This window comes from Misgurnus anguillicaudatus, chromosome 16, assembly GCF_027580225.2.
Source record: "Misgurnus anguillicaudatus chromosome 16, ASM2758022v2, whole genome shotgun sequence".
Taxonomy (NCBI): Eukaryota; Metazoa; Chordata; class Actinopteri; order Cypriniformes; family Cobitidae; genus Misgurnus; species Misgurnus anguillicaudatus.
In genome coordinates, this window is record NC_073352.2 from 19,239,643 (window position 1) to 19,258,261 (window position 18,619).

The window sequence follows — 18,619 nt, forward strand, 5'->3', positions numbered from 1 at the left end:
CAGTAATGCTACGTACAAACCAAACGCGTAGCATCGCATACTCGCTCTAGATTACTCGTGGGATTTAACTTCGTGTCATGCAAATTTTTCGCTCTAGTTGAATATTTTCAACTTGGGCGAAGAAGCGTTTAAGGCGAATTACGGGTGTTTTCGCGGCAAACGCGCCGCCCATTTCGCGTCATTCGCATCGCCCCACGTGAGGAAGCTTCTGATCGCGTATTTGCATTGACTATGTATGTATCTACTCGTGCAAATCGCCGAACTCGCGGTTATGGTGTAAACTCTCCATTAGAATGGCACTTTAAAGGAATAGTCTACTCATTTTCAATATTAAAATATGTTATTACCTTAACTAAGAATTGTTTATACATCCCTCTATCATCTGTGTGCGTGCACGTAAGCGCTGGAGCGCGCTGCGACGCTTCGATAGCATTTAGCTTAGCCCCATTCATTCAATGGCACCATTCAGAGACAAAGCCAGAAGTGACCAAACACATCAACGTTTTTTCTATTTAAGACAAGTAGTTATACGAGCAAGTTTGGTGGTACAAAATCAAACGTAGCGCTTTTCTAAGCGGATTTAAAATAAAAACTATATTTTATGGCGTAATAGCACTTTTGGGAGTACTTCAACTCGCCTGGAAAGTCCGCTCCCCTTCTCACTCTCATAATGGGAGAGGGAGGGTGTTACTGCGCCGAGTCGAAGTACTCCCAAAAGCGCTATCCCGCCATACAATACAGTTCCTCTCCCAAATCCGCCCAGAAAAGCACCACGCTCCATCCCGTACCACTATACTTGCTCGCATAACTACTCGTCCCAAATAGGAAAAACGTTAATGTGTTTGGCCACTTCCAACCTCATCTCTGATTGGTACCATCGAATGAATGGGGCTAAGCTAAATGCTATCGAAGTGTCGCAGCATGCTCCAGCGCTTACGTGCACGCACACAGATGATAGAGGGATGTATCAACAATTCTTAGTTAAGGTAATAACATATTTTATTATTGAAAATGAGTAGACCATTCCTTTAATATAAAATTATTTGTTTGTGTTCAACTGAAGACATCATTCATATAATTTATAAGTCATATACATCTGGGGTGGCATGAGAGTGAACAAATTATGAGAACTTTCATATGTGTGTAAAAATAGTGGTTTTCAACTCCGGTCTTGGGACACACTGCTACTTTAGCTGTGTGTTATTTTAATGCGTTTTTTTTGGTGGTCGCCAAAGTCATCAGTTTATGTTATGTCTGCTCTTATTTCTGTAAAGCGAGAATAAATCTTATCTTTATAATGTTATTTTCCTAAAATTAAAGAACCTTGATGGCATCCAGTTCAGATCTTCATGAACTAAACTAAACTGAGTGAGTCTGTCAGTAAAAAGGTACATGTGATAGAGATATCAATGGTAGAATGTGCAGACCACGCCTTTAAAGCCATTACTTACTAAACCATTACGAAGGGTAGAAATCATTCAGAGAACTAGGAGGACTCGGAGGACTCCAGTATTTCACCAGGTAGAAAATAACAAATTGAACCGTCAACAAAATGGCTGAGATTAAATTCTTCTAACCTTGACTTGTTGTTGCCAGGTTACTGTCAGATACCTCAGTGACCTCGTCTGTGGGGTAGTGCCTTGGAGACTAGTGACTAGTATGTCAAGAATACAGATACATGTATATAGTCCAGAAATACATTTTCCAAAACAAAGGGAAAAGGATAAAAAATGGCTGTGCATTGGGTGCCAATTTCTGTAATTTGGTGGATAATTATTTACTAAATAATTTTGTAAATTAACACAAAACAGCCAATTTAAAAAAAATAAACATTCACCCAAACAAACATACTACCGAAATTCACAGACAACTTGAATTCAGAATGTGATCAAAGCATTTGCTGGTTTGTGAATGTGCGCAGCTCAAATCTGAGTTTCCTTCACCAGTAACAAGCAGCATTTGATCTGTTTCTGTCAGTTTTGGAAAACGTTGAATGTGCCAGTCTTTTGAAATGAATGCTTTGCTCGGTAGAATTGCCAAATTGGTCATGGGAGAAAGACTATAATAAATGAGATGTTTGTTCATGCTACTGCAATCCAAAAAACTAATGAATATGTCAATAATGGTCTCAAGGTACCGCACAGCTGCTCTCCTCTTCAGCAGCTACTGCCTGATATCAGATCCTGTTAACACATTAATGTTAAGATCTTTCAGTCCCTTTGTTTCCTTACTTCATTATCAGCTAATGTTTTATTCACTTCCCTCAGTGAAATCCTTTTATTTTTGGTATTATTGGGTCTGAAGCCTCGACAGATTTTTTACTTTATCCAGCTGACTGCTCTAACTGCAAATCATGTTTAAAGGTAGTATAGGCCTATATAGTCAAGATTTAGAGGTATTGGGAGCGTGTTTGTATTTGCAATGCATTTAAACTGCAGCCTGTCAGGTGACACTCAGGAAAGGTTAACAGTGACAAGAAAAAGGACAAAATCTTTGTTTGTAGGTGATAGCCTATAAAATATGGAATACAAAATAAGGGAAGTGACTGTTTGTTTAGACTTATGTAAAACAGGCTTGTGCACAATTCAGAATTTCAGAACTGGCCTCCATTCAATTCATGAATTAGAATTTGAATTGAATTGACTCCGCCATACAGGAAGTTGAATTGGAATTGGAATTGGAATGACAGGAAGTGGAATTAAATTCATGGCAATTCAAAGAAATTCCACAGTCACACAACAGAAAGAATCTCACATACATTTAGCGTTAGGAAAGTTACATTGGAAATTTGTTTGGCAACCATTTTAAATACTTGGTTAAAGTAAAGCATTTTGGGAAATGAAGTCATGTTTCATCATGTTCCACAAAATTACAATTATAAAAAAATCTAACTTAATTATTTGTTATGTGACTAGAGTTTTTAACATTAATTGCTAAGGGGAAACATTTCATGTTATTGTAATCTGTACAAGTAGTTCAAACTAATATAATTTATAGAATATGTAATGCAATCATATCTGACATATACTGAAAGCTTCATTTTTAACACTTTACTTACTGTATAATATGTATATGAATTTCTTGTAATTCTAGATCCTGTTTATGACATCAATTCAAATTCAATTCAAATTCAAGAATTGAATTGGAATTCAGGAGTCATTCTCAATTCAATTCTGAACTGTGCACAAGCCTGATGTAAAAGTGATGTTGGTTGGGTTGGCTCCTCATCTGATGAATCCTAATTGGCGGGTTCAACTCTTTGGCCACCTTGTTAAAGTCTGTGCCATTTCAGACAATTGTTTCTAGTAAACACATTATAAATGTCAGAAATGTAATGCTGAAACACATTACAAAGACTGTGAACTGCGTAGTACTGAATTGTGGAGTAAACATTTTTTCCCACATTTCTGTGTTTGGGTCTGCGTTCAGCCTTGACATGGCCCAAACGCTCGTCCGCCCTTTCAACCATGCCAATAATAACGACACGCGCCGTTTCTATAGCATGAAATTACTAGCTAAAATTAAACTTATAACAAAAATGAACACTTGACCTGACCATATATCAGCCAAAGGACCAAAACCATTTTCGGAAACTTTTATTGGAAGTGTAAATATTTTTTTATTTAGAGTCCCATTAGTTTGAATGGAGAGGGCGGGGTTTATGACTTGCACTGCAGCCAGCCATCAGGGGCCGATCAAAGAGCCATAGGCTTAATTATTCAAGACTTATGAGGCAGACCTGCTAAGAACACATTTAATATCGGACTTTACACATACTTTAAAGTGTACCTATTTCATTGCTAAAAAACAACTTTATTTTGTGTATTTGGTATAATACAATGTGTTCACGTGGTTTATGGTTAAAAACACATTCTTTTCACACGCCATACATTTTTGTAGCTCCAGATTTCACTCTCTTCCTGAAATGCATGGATTTTAAAAGCTCTGTGTCCCTGATTGGCCAGCTAATCTGTACGTTGTGACTGGACTGAATACCTCTGACGTCAGCCGGAAATGTGACGCTCCTTACCACGTTTGAAAGATTCGGTTGCTAACAGGAGTTAACTTACAGGCTGTGAGTCCAAGCGGGAGGAATTATGATAATGTCGGTCTTTACTACATCACCAATCCCAGGAAGTAAACTGTTGCCTACAATCTGGGCATTTGTTGTAGTCTAAGAAAAGAGATTTACGTTGACATGAACTAATACACACTTACACACCAAAGGAAATGTAAAATCGTGAATCGGACAATAGGTGCTCTTTAAGATTTTAGTAGTCTGATTTTGATTATGTGTTAGGAATATAAAGAATTAAGTTCATTACATTCACATTAAAAAAATACAATATTTATAAAATTGCACATCATAGTGATACCAAAGGTCTGTTTTAGTGCATAAGAGCATTACAAAAATTCGTTTTCATTTGGCAACACTCAATATGATGTTGAGATCAGAAAATAATTTATGTTTCTAATGATCTAATGGTTTTAAACTTATTTTAGTAAAAAAAAGTCGTACAAACTACATATGGTTGATTTTCCTCTATGATGTTCTTGGGATAAATCAAGACCCACTTATGCCATGTAGCCTACTTAGCTGCAGCGTCAACCTCATCATCCCTGATATTGGAATGGAGACAAGACATGCTATCTTTTGCTAAGCAACAATACCAGAGTATGTCCAGCCAGTGAGATGGTAAAAACAGAGCGGGAGAGAGAGGGGCTCAGCCATATACAGGAAAGAGGGTGTGAACAAAGACTGAGACTAACAAAAGAATCCTCACAAGAAGATTGAGAGGGCGATGAAAGGATGGAGTATGAGCGTTTAAAAAAGTATGCAAGTATTCAAGTTGGTTTAGCAGATTACAGTAGCTTGCATGTAAACTACATCTGAAGCTGAATGCAGTACATAAAATTGTCATGCGATGACAAATGAGGGCATGAGGCACGTATGAGGACATTTCAATTTTCAATCTCATTTATACGCTTTGCTGCCACAGCTTTGAAATTATAAAACTGTCTGAGCGATCTAAAGTGAGAGGAGATGAAACAATTACAAGACTAAGCTGCATGTTAAAAACTTAAAAAAAGAATGAAGAGAGAACAGATGAAGACAACTTGAATTATGGACTGTCTGGGTGAAGGTGAGACTGGGGGTGCTGATGAAGAGAGAAGAAATGACTGCTACTGTAGTGATTGGTGGCAGCCAACCTCCATAAACCTCTCACGCTCTCTGGCATTAATCACTGGCTTAGACTAACATTTTAACATACTGTAGTGAAAATTATCCTGATCTAAGCTCTTCTGCTGGCAGGGTGCTCAGTCATTGACCAGTCAGAGCTTATAAGAGATTACACCAAGACTGAACATTCGTGCAAGCAGAGGCGGATCTTTGATCAGTGGATATTCAGGGCATAGCCTAAATCTCTGAGGAAGCATGGATTTTCACGTCAGGGTCTTTAAATGAAATATGAACATTATGAAGTAAATCATTAAGTGTAGCTAAAGAGGCCTTAAAGGTGTTTGCATCAAATATGGCTCTCTAATTGCACCAGTAAAAATAAGAGGTTTGTCCCTTTAAATGTTTTCTGTAGTCTGGTTTACATTACTAATGCATGGTTTAATAAATGGTTTTAAATTATTAATACACTTTAAAAATGCTAGGTTGATTCAACAAATGTTTGGGTCAATATAGGTTAATTTAACCCAAATTTTAGGTTTGTTGGCTGAAACAACCCAACATAGACAGTGTATGTTAGTTGACTGTTTAAATTATTAATTTGTCCACCAGCAAAGAAGAATAAAAACTGGCATAAGAAATGACTATATGTGTAAAATACTGACCCTTTTTAGAAGAGGTCTGACCTCAAATTCTTCTAAAATATCTAAAATAAATATAAGACAATCAAAGGTGTATTGCTCTGCTTTAATTGAGCTGGAGAGCAGATGTTATATAATTGATATTGCCGAGGCGTCACCTGTGAGACTGTGCGGTAAAATATTTCTTAGCCGCTGGTGTAAATTCAACATCTTTGTTTATATAATATTGTGGGTTTTAAGCCTGAGGATGCTGACAAGTCTGCTTCAATTATGGAAAACTGGTGAAGCTGCATGGAAATGATTAAAGCAGGTCCACTGTTTCCCTCCGGCGGCTTTTACTCTTACGACCTAAACCACTGTCTGTCTTCAAATTAAAGGGAAAACACAGACACCAGAAACAGAATGTGGTCAAATTGATATGTTGGGTTAGATGAGGCTTGTTATGTACAGAGGTCAAAGGTTGTGCTACATAATAAATAATGCTCAAGCCAGAGAATGGATTCATTAGCAAACATTGCCCTGTAACAGTGAATGTGAATAATGACCACAGGTGGCACAACATGATACACTTTACAAAAAGAGACATCGGACAAGACAATCTGAAATAAAAAGGAGAAAAAATTTACATATCCTCAGACTTCAAAAGTAACATGGCAAAAATAACAAGCCTAAAGACAAACTCAAAGATGAAAAGCGGAGAGATAGACAGAAAACGAGCAAGCAGCAGGTGAAATATCAATTTGGACAAAGGAACACCGAGAAAATCAGCATTGTGATTGAAATTGTATGGGAGGGGGTAATTGAGAAAGAGAGAGATAAAATGGGGACGAATTTGGTCTGTCACTAACCACATGGGATTGTTAATAACATTGATTCAGGGACCCAAGCAATAAAGTAGATTAATCTATAAAACTACATGATATCAGAAGCATTTGACATGTATGTGTGTGTGTGTGTGTGTGTGTGTGTGTGTATGTGTGTGTGTGTGTGTGTGTGAGAGAGAGAGAGAGAGAGAGAGAGAGAGAGAGAGAGAGAGAGAGCAAGAAAGAGCAAGGGGGATTGGGGGAGGAAGAGAGGGAATTTTCAGAGCCGAGATGAGTGTAAGAGAAGCCATGCTTGGATTGTGAATAGATGCGAACAGTAAGGGCTTCAGATACAAGAAAACAGAAAACTCTGGAGAAAAAGACTCAAAGAAAACATTCAGTAAGGATTAAGAACAACCTTGGATCCATTTGACTGGGACACTTGCAGTGAAAGAGACCAAGAGGTCTAGGATACAGCCACACTCCTTTGCATCTCAGATCTGCGCAGGTAACACCTGTCATTGTGATGGTCATGCGGCATGACAGGGAGATAGGAACAGAGATGGGGAACAGGATGGAGGTGGAGGATAAAGAATAACAGAAAAATAGAATAGAAAGAAAATGAGAAGAATAATAAAATAACAAAGCTAAAAGGTGAAAATACATCTTATGTTCAAATCCTTTTTGATCTGAATAGCACTTTTTACAATGCATGTCGGTTTAAAGCTGCAAAATTTACTTTTGTTACACATTGTTTACGTTGGTTGTCATGATGTCAGCACAGTGCAGTATTTGCCAGTTTGTTGTACGGCAGTTGAAATCAATGCAAAATAGAAAATTGTTTTAAAATTGCTGACACGTGACAATCTCAAATTTGTAGTATGTCACACTGCAGAGCACAAAAGGGTTTTGTTTATGTGATTCACTTGGGAATAGAAGGGCATGGCATTTTGAAAGATCACTCTAATCTAAAGTATGCCATTGAGAAAAAGAACGAATGGGAGAGAGAGACCTATAAAGAAATAAAGAGAGAGGAAGGAGTGGGTAATGTGTGACTGATGCTGATCAGTGCCAAAAATGGTCTAGTGCCTTTCATTATGGACTGTTCCTCGCTCAGGTCCCATGATAATAACTGCAGTGGTTATTACTGGTGTCTTGCGGCAAACGTAATCACCTTCACGCCCTTAAGCTTAGTTAAAAATTGATTGGTAAATTGAGCATTAAATAAACAGCTAAAGCAACCAGGGCTGTTGATAGTGCAGTGTGGAAGTAAGGCATGCTGCCATCTTGTGGTAAAAACATGAAACTTTGCATGCTTAATAGGGCCAGTGGATACAATCTGTCCATGGTGGGTAACAAAATGCTTTTCTCACATCTTCTCCACAGCTACTGCTAACCCATCATCACACGATGCTGCTGTATCTTCTGTTCTGGACAAGTTTCTTTCTGTTGTTTACAAATGGGTAAGTAAAAAAAACTTCTAAAGCTTTGGAATCGATTACTAGCCATTCACAATAATAACCATTCCCTCTGTCTCATAGTGAAAGAGGGTTTTCAGGGAATCAGTATGGAGAATGGAATGATTCCCAACTTCAGCCCACAATACAGAAGCTGATGAAAGGATATAACCGATACTTGAGGCCAAACTTTAATAGTACGTCCTAACTTACAACTTAACAGTGGCGGCTCGTGACTGCTCATCCGAGGGGCGCTAATTCAAAATATGTGTTCGGAGTGTCATGTGTGTTTCAAAATATGTGTTTGTTGCGTCCTGTGAACCATGTGCATCACGTGTTTGGTCAAAATAAGTGCCTGCTGCAGACGCATCAAAACTGTTTATGATAAAAGAGACGCTCACGTTCACAAAATACGTGCAAGACACACTAAACTTTGATTACACATGAGATTATGTGAGTATCTGGCAAACGCGAGCGTCTCTTTTATCATCAACCCTTTAGACGCGTCTGCAGCAGGCACTTATTTTGACAAGGCACATGATGCACACAGGATCTTTCGACGCGCAGAATACATACATGTATTTTGAAAAAAGGAACCACACATGACGGGCTACTTACATGTTGTGATGAACTTCGCATCAAGCGTCCTCGAATAAAGAAGTCACCGGCTGCCACTGCAACTTAACACGCTTAACCTAGGTTACCTGATAAGCGACATTTTGAATAAACTATTTCTGTTTTCTGTTACAGAGGGTCCTGTTGAAATCGGAATGAGTTTGGATATCGCCAGTATTGATGCCATTTCTGAGATTAACATGGTAATGTTCTTTCTTTATGATCTCTTTTCTTAAAACGTTCATATGATCAGATTGATCAAGGCAATGAATAATTCTGTACAGGACTACACAGCCACTATTTTTCTAAGGCAACGATGGCGAGATTCCCGGCTTGTATTCCCTGGAAATGAAAGTGTGAGTCTGGACGGAAGGCTAGTTTCCTTGCTGTGGATTCCGGATACGTTCATCCCTGATTCTAAACGTTCTTTCCTCCACGATGTCACTGTGGAAAACAGACTCATCCGGATCTTTAGCAACGGAACTGTGCTGTACGCTCTCCGGTATGCAGTGTCTCAAAATTTACAGCTTCCTACTAAAGGCTGAACAGCTACTGCAGGCAATCAGTGCAACCTTTTCAATAAAACGGTTTAATCGATATCCCTTCTTCTTTCTACAGTATAACAGCAACCATCGCCTGCAACATGGATCTTACCAAATATCCAATGGATAGACAAGAATGCACCTTGCAACTAGAAAGCTGTAAGCCTTTTTATTGTCAAAAATGTATTACAAAATAGAATTGATCTTTTTTTATGTTTTTTATGTGTGTGTTTAGGGGGTTATAATATACAGGATGTGGTATTTTACTGGACCCGAGGGAATGACTCAGTGAAGGGTTTAACTACATTGCGTCTGGCCCAGTACAGTATAGAGAGCTACTACACAACTGTGTCTGAGGCTGTGTATGAAACAGGTACGTATATTATCAATACAAATATCTTGCCCACTTACTTTGGTAGCCCGACACATTTCGGTGCATTTATAATGTATGTTATATCACTAATTTTATGCTTGGGGAATCAAACCCATCATTTTCGGACTGCTAGCTCTACCAACCGGACTACTGTTGTGTAACCTTACGTTTATGGGTGTGTTGCAGGTGTTTACCCAAAGCTAGTGCTGCATTTTGCTTTGCGTAGAAATGTTCTCTTCTTCATCTTGGAAACATATGTGCCATCAACACTGCTGGTGGTTCTGTCATGGGTGTCTTTTTGGATCAGTCAGTCCTCTGTTCCAGCTCGCACCTGCATCGGTGAGTGACTTTCTAGAAAACATGTCTCTATAAAATATTTCAAGATGAATTATTTTCTGTCAAATTAACAGGGGTGACAACCGTTCTCACGATGACCACACTAATGATGGGTGCCAGGACATCACTGCCCAATGCCAACTGTTTCATTAAGGCCATTGATGTCTATCTCGGCATCTGTTTCACCTTCATCTTCGGAGCTCTGCTGGAATATGCTTGTGCTCATTTCTGCACCATGCAACACCAGACTATTGTAGATGTGCAGAGGGTGAGAAATTTGGAAATATCAATTTAATTCAAAATATTTTTTGTAATGTGCATTTGTTTATCCAATATCTTTTCATAGGAACTTCTGAAAGAATTTAAGGAATCAAATGGTACACATCTGGTCCAATCATCATCACCCAAAAAGAAAGAAACGCAAGACACTGCAGAGCAAGAAACAAATGACCAATCTGTGATGTGTGATGGAGATGAGTCGGTAGCAGAGAAGGAGAAAGGGTGTGGCTTGTCCTCTGTAAAGCAAATGTATCGCAAGTCAGCTTCCGTGATGAGTGTTGAGAATCCTCACAACATCGACAGACACTCGCGCATATTGTTCCCCATGGCATTTTTCATCATCAATGTCTTCTACTGGCTGTACTACCTTTTATTCTAATGGATGGAAAATCAACCTTTCACATCTTCATAAATGACTTGAGTATTGCACAAATGACTAAAAAGTGAAAGAGCTGCTGATTACAACATCAATTCCAGATGAACAGTGCCACATTATGTTGTTTATTGTTGCATTGTTTCTAAGCAACAAGAAAGATTACACGGACACACATAAATCTTCATATGGACTCATTTGGACAAAGGAGAGAAGAACAATTGCTTTGACCTTGCTGATTTATTAAGGGGTCCAATGCTTATTGCTTTATTTATTGTATGATTAAAAATGTAATGCATTATGGTGATGTTGTAAACTCTATAAGCACTGACCACATTAAAGGTAATTTTTACCTTTGTCAATAAATTGTCATCTATTTGTCTGTCTGTCTGTCTGCCTACATACCTACATATCTTTTTTTTTTATTAATGAACATTTATTGTACATATATACAACATTCAATTTGTCACATGAACATACGAGGGAGGGGGAGGGAAAGGGGGTGGTATCAATAAGTCAGTTCATATCAAGTTTGAGTAGCAAAGTGTTCATCATAGAAAGAAAGAAGCATCATGTTTTTCTTGTTGTTAATTCTTCGAAGCGTGGATAAGAGGTACTGAAATTCAATGAGAAACATTTTAAATATAGGTTTTTCTTTTTTGAATTTCTGTTTGTGAATGTAATGTTTGGATACAAGTATAAAAAAATTGGTAACAAATTCAATACATTTCTGTTTGTGTGTAAAATAAAAAACAATATCTAATATATGTAAAAATGTCTCTATCTATCTATGGGGGAAACATATCGTCATAAAAAAAACGCATCGCGCCATTCATTCAATCAGACCATACAGTGGCGCTGTAAAGCTTAGAGTATCGTGTAGTCAAAGAGAAGAAAACATCAGCCAATCAGGAAGCACGTTTCCTTTTAAAAGACAGCCGGGAAACTCGCAACCAAAACAAACGTCATTTTGTACTGGTATTTTACAAACGCTTGAAAAACGCTAAACAGAGAAAACGGTAAGATCGCTACGCTTTCTTTATAATGGTTAATCGTTTGTAGTTAAGAGCAATTCAGTTGGGTAACTGTTAGCTTAAAAGAAAAACGAGTAACGTTAGATGTGCTTTTCAAAATAATATTGTGTAGCATTCGTTACCTCTTAATGAACACATAACTTGGGGTTTTCTAAACTCAAATTTCGTCAAAGTACTTTGGAAAGTAAACAACAGAAATGAAAAGTAAAGTTAAATAAAGTACTGATTACACAAGTCAGACTATTTGGACAAATGTGGCGTTCCTTACCTGCCCGTCGTTTGTAGTTTGGGTTATATTTGCCCAAAATTGTCCTAATTTTAAAGTTACTTCTGTGTAAAAAAATCTAAAAGCAGAAATCATCACCGGTTTTAAACGGCACGAGGAGGAGTTAATGTTTCAGTTGTTAACTTAAGATCAACTAAAGCCAACATTTCAAACGTTAAGTGATAATGTGTCTCTACCTTTACTTTGACGTGATTTTTTTTTTTTTGCACAGCTATGAACATGGACACGATGCTTTTCGTAGATCAGGAGAATGGCAGACTGACAACTCCTGCCATCAAATCTCGCCAGAAAAGACTGCACTCTGCTCCAGATCAGTGCATGTTCAACTTCATAGTAAGTTAAAGGTGCAATGTGTAATTTTTAGATGAATCTCTTGACAGCAATGCAAAATATGCAAAACTATATTTTCAGGGGTGTATAAAGACCTTTCATAATGAACCATTATGTGTTTATTACCTTAGAATGAGACATTTTTATCTACATACACAGAGGGTCCCCTTAGACAGGAGTCGCCATTTTGTGCCGCCATGTTTCTACAGAAGCCCTTAATGGACAAACTTTTTTACTAAGTTGTCTCTGGCGATGACATGTTTGTCCGGTGGCGGGTACCGTTGTCGTGAGCAATTCGGTCCCCCCGGGCAATTCGGTCTCCCCTAGGACCCCGCGCGACTCCATTGGCTGAAAAAACTCCTCATGGGTAGTTTTCTTAGCGCCTTATTACAATTCCTACAAAATCGCGTTATGATTTATGTAGTTAGAACGTTGTTAAAATTACAATTGATGTCTTTTAAATGATATGTTTCATATAGTAGTATAAATGAGGCTATAGGTGGGAGATCTACACATTGCTTGTGTCATTTTATTATTTAGATTATCATACTGTACCATTTACACTTTTGACTGTCTACTTATACAATTACTTATTAATTACTTATACAAAACATGATTACTACATAGTTGAATCACACATTTAAATTATAATTATAAGCCATGATTGATTACTACACTTTTACTATTAAAAATATATATTCCGTAAGGTATGTTAATAATTTACAAAAAATAAAAGTATTGTTTTTGTAAAGCAGATGATGACACAAAAGTACTGACGTGTCTGCAACATGAATATTAGTTTATCATATTGTTTTTTTTTAGTTAACTTTTATTTTTTAAAAATGTAATGTTTCTATTTTGTACAACATAATTAGCTTGCTAGCCGCGTATGCAGACGAGATATTGCAATGACACATTTTTGAGCAGGCATTAGTGCTAGATACCAATCGGGGTCCTAGGGGAGATCGAATTGCTCGGGGGGACTGGATTGCTCATGACACCGTAGCTTCTGTGTTTCAAAAGAAAGGGGTGAGCAGTGGACTGAGCCTTTGGTTTCATTTCGCAATTCTCACCACTAGATGCCGCTAAAATTTACACACTGCACCTTTAAGGTGTTTGACAAACTTATGAAGCGTATGATATCAAATGACCGAGTTCCTGAACATTTCATTTTGCGACCCTCTTAGATATGATAAAATCTGTACATTTTTATTTTCCTTGTCAATTAAATGTAAGTTGTAATTGCGATATCAAAGTACAACATTGTACATTGTTGTACAAATTCTTGTCATTGCTTGTCATTAGTTGGACTAAACTGTGTTTTTGACATTCACTGCTACAGCCAAACAACTTTAAAAACCCCTTGCACTGCACATCTTTGCTCTCGCTGTACTTTGCTGAAAGTCAAATCTCTTATTGGCTCTGTTTTGTAATTGGCCAGTTGAGGGTCACTGCATTCTGTGACCTCTATGGTCTCAAAAGCCAAAATGCATTGCTACAGTTGATGGTTATAGTCTCCCTTTCCACTATTTCCAGATCAGTGCATGAGAACACCTCTGACAGGAAAGACACATCTCTGTACTCCCCTGCAATCAAACCGGACCGCTTTAGGTGCTGTAAATAAGATTCTTACCACTTCAGCAACTTCTAAAAAAGTAGAGGAGAAAGCTAAACCTGCTGAAAAAACTATGGTTGGTTTTTAAATTTTAAAGGGTGTTTTTTTTGTTAAAATGCATCATTACATCTTTATACACAATCTGCTCTATTAGTATTAACTCTGTCTTAACCTTTTTATTTTTTAAATTTCCTTTAGTGCAGTGTGCCATCTCAGTCTGCAGATGCGGAATACCCGGAGATTGAGAAGTTCTTCCCATACAATCCAAGCGGTGAGTCTGTTTGCCGATTAATTTTTCTTTTAATGTCTTTGCCTCTGATCAGTTGATAATCGACAATATTCTTTTTGTAGAGTTTGAGACGTACAGTGTTCCGGATGAAGTCTGCCTCAGTCGTTTTTCTCTGGCTGGTCTGGCAAAAAGGCCATGGCCACCAGCCCCACCTGTGGAACAGTTGCTTGTGCTGGATCCATGTTTGCCATTATCACCTTTAAAGATGCCCAAAGGTAACTTGTATGTTGAATGTATAGCAGGGCTATTCAAAGCCCAGCCTGGACGGCAGAGCACCGCACAGTTTAGCTCCAACCCCGATCAAACACACCTGATCAAACACACCTGATCAAGGTCTTCATGATCACAGGTGGTTAAGTTTGATTAGGGTTGGAGCTAAACTATGTAGTGCTCGGCCCTCCAGGGTAAGATTCAAACAGCCCTGATAGCTTTAAAAGTTGTCACTTGCCATTTTATTTTCCAAAACTTTTCTTTATCCTTGAATGCAGAAACTGAATACGTTGATGAAATGAAGGCTTTCCTACAGACGATTGAAGAGCTGACCATTGACTTGCCACCTGAACCTGAATTCTAAATGCATTTTGTGTGACTTGTTTTTTTTTAAACGTTTTAATAAAGGTTTTGTTGTTTCAAAGCAGCTGTTCTGATTCTGAAAACTTATAGGCTTGGTTTCACAGACAAGGCTTGGCTAAAGCCAGGACTAAGCCTTCGTTAAATTAAGCTATAAGCGTATACATCCCTTAGAAAGATTTATGGTACTTTAATTTTAATCCGTCAGTGCAAGTGTTGAAGTGATTTGTGATAACCCAAACATGTCTTCGTCTAGGGCTAGCCTTAAGCCTTGTCTTTAAGTGAAAATTTATATCTTTGTTGCATGAGGTCTGCACACTTTTCTTGTGCCTGCAATCTCATTTATTTGGGCAAGTTGTGTAGTTTTCTGCTCACTTTATAATTTAAATAAACAACACTGTACTTTTTGATCTTTTATTAAAGAGAATTCCCTTACCCATATCCATGTCGAAAGACATTAAAGTGCAAATGTTACTCACTTTGAAAGGTGGTTAAAACGTGTATCTATTAGATACCATAAAGCTAAAGAAAATATTTACAATTTGTCACATGTACACTAGTATTAGCACCATTTGGTTAGCTGGAATTAGGCAAGAATAATATACAGTAAACACTTTTAACAAAGCAGTTATGCTAACTTTCAAAAGTAGAGTTGCTTAAAGGAGTAGTCCACTTCAAAGATGGGGCCCATTGACCCACCATAGTTGTTTTCCTACTATGAAAAGTCAATGGACCCCATCCCTAAAGTGGGCAACTCCTACAATTTGAATTGATTGTCTGACATGCACACTCCCATCTGTTTCAACTTTCTTTACAACCTTTCTTGTACTTTCACCTGACAAACTTATTCCGCAATGATGCCTCCATTGCTCTGCTCCATTATTACGAACCTTCACAAGACCATCTTAGGGCACATCATTTGACAAGAATATAATAATAAAGCTGCTGCTTTGTCATTGCAATAAAAGCTCGTAAAAGTGGTAGTGACTTCAGTCATTAGATCTGAACACCGCAGACTTCAGAAGGACTGGAGAGATTTTGTTAACCTTGATATGGCACATTGTCTCTAGGTCTTTGTGTTCAGCAGTTTCCCTATGTCCTCTTTTTTGACTCCCATTCCTAAGAGAAAAAAATCAGTTTGCAACATGTTAAAGGTTTATCAGCAGCCTTTAAACGTGTATATATAAATACCATTCAAAACCTCAATTTTCTATTAAGGATTGCAAATAACTAATCTGAATAAAAAAATTAGGTGCTTGTAAAACGGTAAACTCAAATTCATGGATAACATGATGTGGCAAGCTGTTCTGCTTGGATCACGCTGGATACTGATGTGTTTTGACATGTTTTACCTTGGCTTTCTGCATAACGTTTCCCTTGGTGGATGCATAGATCGAGAGAGGGCGCTTCCGCATTTCAGAGGCACAGTTGACGGGATGAAATGACTCAATATACTCAGTCTTTTCAGTCTGGTAAAGAAATTTTAGAATGAAACATTCATTTTCTTTCCAAATGAGAAACATTTGGCCACATGGCCATACAATACCTTGCTTGTAGGTTTAGACTCTGCAGGTGACCCCAATGCTCCACCAGCCAGAGATTTTTTCAGGTTCTCCTTCACCTGAGTGAGCTTTAGCTCAAGATCAACACGCCCACCCTCTTTGACTCTGCAGCGTTCCTCCAGCTGAGCTACATACTCCTCTAAGGCCAGTCTCTGCTTATCTAGATGACATACAGTACATAATAACATGTGTTCATTTATACATGTATGCTGACATGTGCCACATGCATTATCATGTAAATACAAAACATGGCAAAGTGCAATTAATAGTTTATAATAGTGGTTCTCAATCTTTTTCAGCATGCAGTCCCCCTTTATGTACGGTACATTCTTTTGCACCCCCCCCCCCAAAGAAAATGTATGACAATTTTGTTCTAAAACATAACATTTTAATTAGACAAAACATATTAAAGTATACAAAGTAGTGCTTTTGGTTAGTAGCCTTATTTTTTTGGGTTTAATTACACAAATTTATGAAAATTTATGTATTTTATAAAATGTCATAAAACTGGGGCCCCCCTGGCACCATCTCGCGGCCCCCAGTTTGAGAACCACTGGTTTATAAAATGGATAGTTTTGACTAATTTGCAATTGTAAAATGCAGCTAAACCCACATGTTGGGTCAATGAACTATGATTTGAAATTATGATTATTATGTAAGGAATAATTGACGACGGGCCATTGAATTATAAGAAAATAATGCACACCAAGGTGGTAATGCGTTACACCGCAGGTGTGCATTATTTTCAAATAATTCAAAGGACCGGAGTCAATTATTCCGCTTATACCACGGTTACCACAAACATTGCTCTGGTGCCCTATTTTTAAGACATTTAAAAAATTAGGTGTGCGGTTTACAGAAAAATAATCAACACCCATAGAACATTTCTCAGCCAATCAGAATGCAGCATTCAACAGACCCGTGGTATAATTCTAATAAATGTATGAATTACTTATGAGGCCAAGTTACTTTCACTTTACTATTGTAAAATAATGTTACAGTCTTTCATAGCATATTGCTTTATAAGTGTTGGCATGAGAATACATAAAGTGTTAAGCTATAGGGACTGGTTCGAGAGGCTAGTTTTGTTTTATTAATACTATGGATCATCTAAATATTAAAGTAAATTCACCCTATTCAATTTTATTACTTGATGAGCTTGTTTTTTTGTTACTCCATAATTTGAGGCAGTAAAACGAGAAGCAAACATTAATATTTATCTAGCAAGGGCATTTATATGATTATTTTTTTAAGCTAAATCAACTGTGGTAAAATTAGGAGGTAATAGAGGATATTTCATGCGATGACTGCAGTCATTGAAAATTATTTAGAGTAGTCTCCTTTCCAAACAAAAGCAGAATTTTTAAGCAAGAGTTTAAATGAAATAGCAACAACGTGTACACTCTCAGAAAAAGGTACAAAGTTGTCACTGTGATGGTACCTTTAAAAATGTCCTTAAGTGTATCATTTTGGTACAGATATGTACCTTTTAGGTGCAAAAGTGTACTTTTTGTAAAGGTACCGCACCAGTGACAACTTTTTTACCTTCTTGTACCTTTTTTCTGAGAATGTATTCACTATTTATGTAATCACTATTTATTTTTCTCACCTGTTGCACCCTTAAGTTTTTCTTTGGCCTCTCGTTTCTTCTTCCGCAGTGAGATCAGAGCAGTTCTGATGCCATCTATTTCGCTCTCCAGGTCTTCTTTCTCCTTCAAGTAGCGCCGTGCGTCCTCCTGCGCCCGGGTTTTCCCATACCTCCCGTACTGATTTGCGTCTGAAATGTCAGGAAAATGTCAGAGGTCAGACCCTGGAAGGTTGTGGGAAGGTGGTAAAGCTCTTAGCACTTATCTGCAGCATAACAGTGAGAGTAAAAGTGTGAAAATCCAGATCACACCAAATGCCTTGTTAAGATCAGGTTACATTATTCTTACTGCTTCATGTTTTGATAAAATAAATACCCAAAACCATTATTCTCTGAAGAGTACTTTTATTATAACTAATAGTGAAAATTAATTTCTCACCTTCGCGTGTTTTGAAAGCCAAGTGGCTTTTTATGAAAAAACACAAATTGAGTACATTAAAGCATATATACATGCTTTATTTATAGGTAGTATTTATATAGATACGGTTTCTCTTTTTCCTCATGCAATAAAAAAGTGTTCAGGGACATGTCTGTCAAGCAAGATTTGAGCCAGGATTTTCAGATCATATTATACTAGTCATATAAGTTTGGAAAGATATATATATATGTGTGTGTGTGTGTGTGTGTCTATGTGTGTGTGTGTCTGTGTGTGTGTGTGTGTGTGTGTGTGTTGAATGTTTGGTTGAATTA

At 37.6% G+C, this 18,619-nt stretch overlaps 3 protein-coding genes across 11 annotated transcripts in view; 2 read left to right on the forward strand and 1 right to left on the reverse strand.

Moving 5' to 3' along the window:
- The first annotated feature begins 6,880 nt into the window (after positions 1-6,880).
- On the forward strand, positions 6,881-10,978 carry gabrp (gamma-aminobutyric acid type A receptor subunit pi). Its single transcript, XM_055178946.2, has 10 exons — positions 6,881-7,131; positions 8,010-8,086; positions 8,165-8,277; positions 8,831-8,898; positions 8,980-9,197; positions 9,314-9,396; positions 9,473-9,610; positions 9,797-9,949; positions 10,021-10,214; positions 10,293-10,978. The coding sequence occupies exons 2-10, from the start codon at positions 8,034-8,036 to the stop codon at positions 10,602-10,604; spliced, it is 1,332 nt and encodes a 443-aa protein (XP_055034921.2). The 5' UTR covers positions 6,881-7,131; positions 8,010-8,033; the 3' UTR covers positions 10,605-10,978.
- Positions 10,979-12,134: 1,156 nt separating this feature from the next.
- On the forward strand, positions 12,135-14,786 carry pttg1 (PTTG1 regulator of sister chromatid separation, securin). The gene is made up of 6 exons (XM_073854297.1): positions 12,135-12,232; position 12,410; positions 13,790-13,939; positions 14,062-14,134; positions 14,215-14,367; positions 14,641-14,786. The coding sequence occupies exons 1-6, from the start codon at positions 12,138-12,140 to the stop codon at positions 14,724-14,726; spliced, it is 558 nt and encodes a 185-aa protein (XP_073710398.1). The 5' UTR covers positions 12,135-12,137; the 3' UTR covers positions 14,727-14,786.
- Positions 14,787-15,122: 336 nt separating this feature from the next.
- Positions 15,123-18,619, reverse strand: part of afap1l1a (actin filament associated protein 1-like 1a) — a 35,051-nt gene continuing 31,554 nt past the window's right edge. For all 9 annotated transcript variants that reach the window (XM_073854293.1, XM_073854295.1, XM_073854294.1 and 6 more), the window contains 4 exons: positions 17,894-18,061; positions 16,269-16,444; positions 16,075-16,191; positions 15,123-15,841 (listed from right to left, as the gene is read on the reverse strand). In XM_073854293.1, the coding sequence (XP_073710394.1) occupies positions 15,815-15,841; positions 16,075-16,191; positions 16,269-16,444; positions 17,894-18,061 (488 nt within the window). In that variant the 3' untranslated portion in view covers positions 15,123-15,814. The remainder of the gene's footprint in view (positions 15,842-16,074; positions 16,192-16,268; positions 16,445-17,893; positions 18,062-18,619) is intronic.

What these genes read in the sequence shown, in the direction of transcription:
- gabrp (XM_055178946.2), top strand. Translation starts at nt 8,034, where the DNA reads ATGCTGCTGTATCTTCTGTTCTGGACAAGTTTCTTTCTGTTGTTTACA. An exon ending in CTTGAGGCCAAACTTTAATA is followed by an intron (nt 8,278 to 8,830) that starts GTACGTCCTAAC and finishes TTTCTGTTACAG; the next exon opens with AGGGTCCTGTTGAAATCGGA. An exon ending in TCCAGCTCGCACCTGCATCG is followed by an intron (nt 9,950 to 10,020) that starts GTGAGTGACTTT and finishes TCAAATTAACAG; the next exon opens with GGGTGACAACCGTTCTCACG.
- pttg1 (XM_073854297.1), top strand. Translation starts at nt 12,138, where the DNA reads ATGGACACGATGCTTTTCGTAGATCAGGAGAATGGCAGACTGACAACT. An exon ending in AACCTGCTGAAAAAACTATG is followed by an intron (nt 13,940 to 14,061) that starts GTTGGTTTTTAA and finishes AATTTCCTTTAG; the next exon opens with TGCAGTGTGCCATCTCAGTC. An exon ending in ACCTTTAAAGATGCCCAAAG is followed by an intron (nt 14,368 to 14,640) that starts GTAACTTGTATG and finishes CCTTGAATGCAG; the next exon opens with AAACTGAATACGTTGATGAA.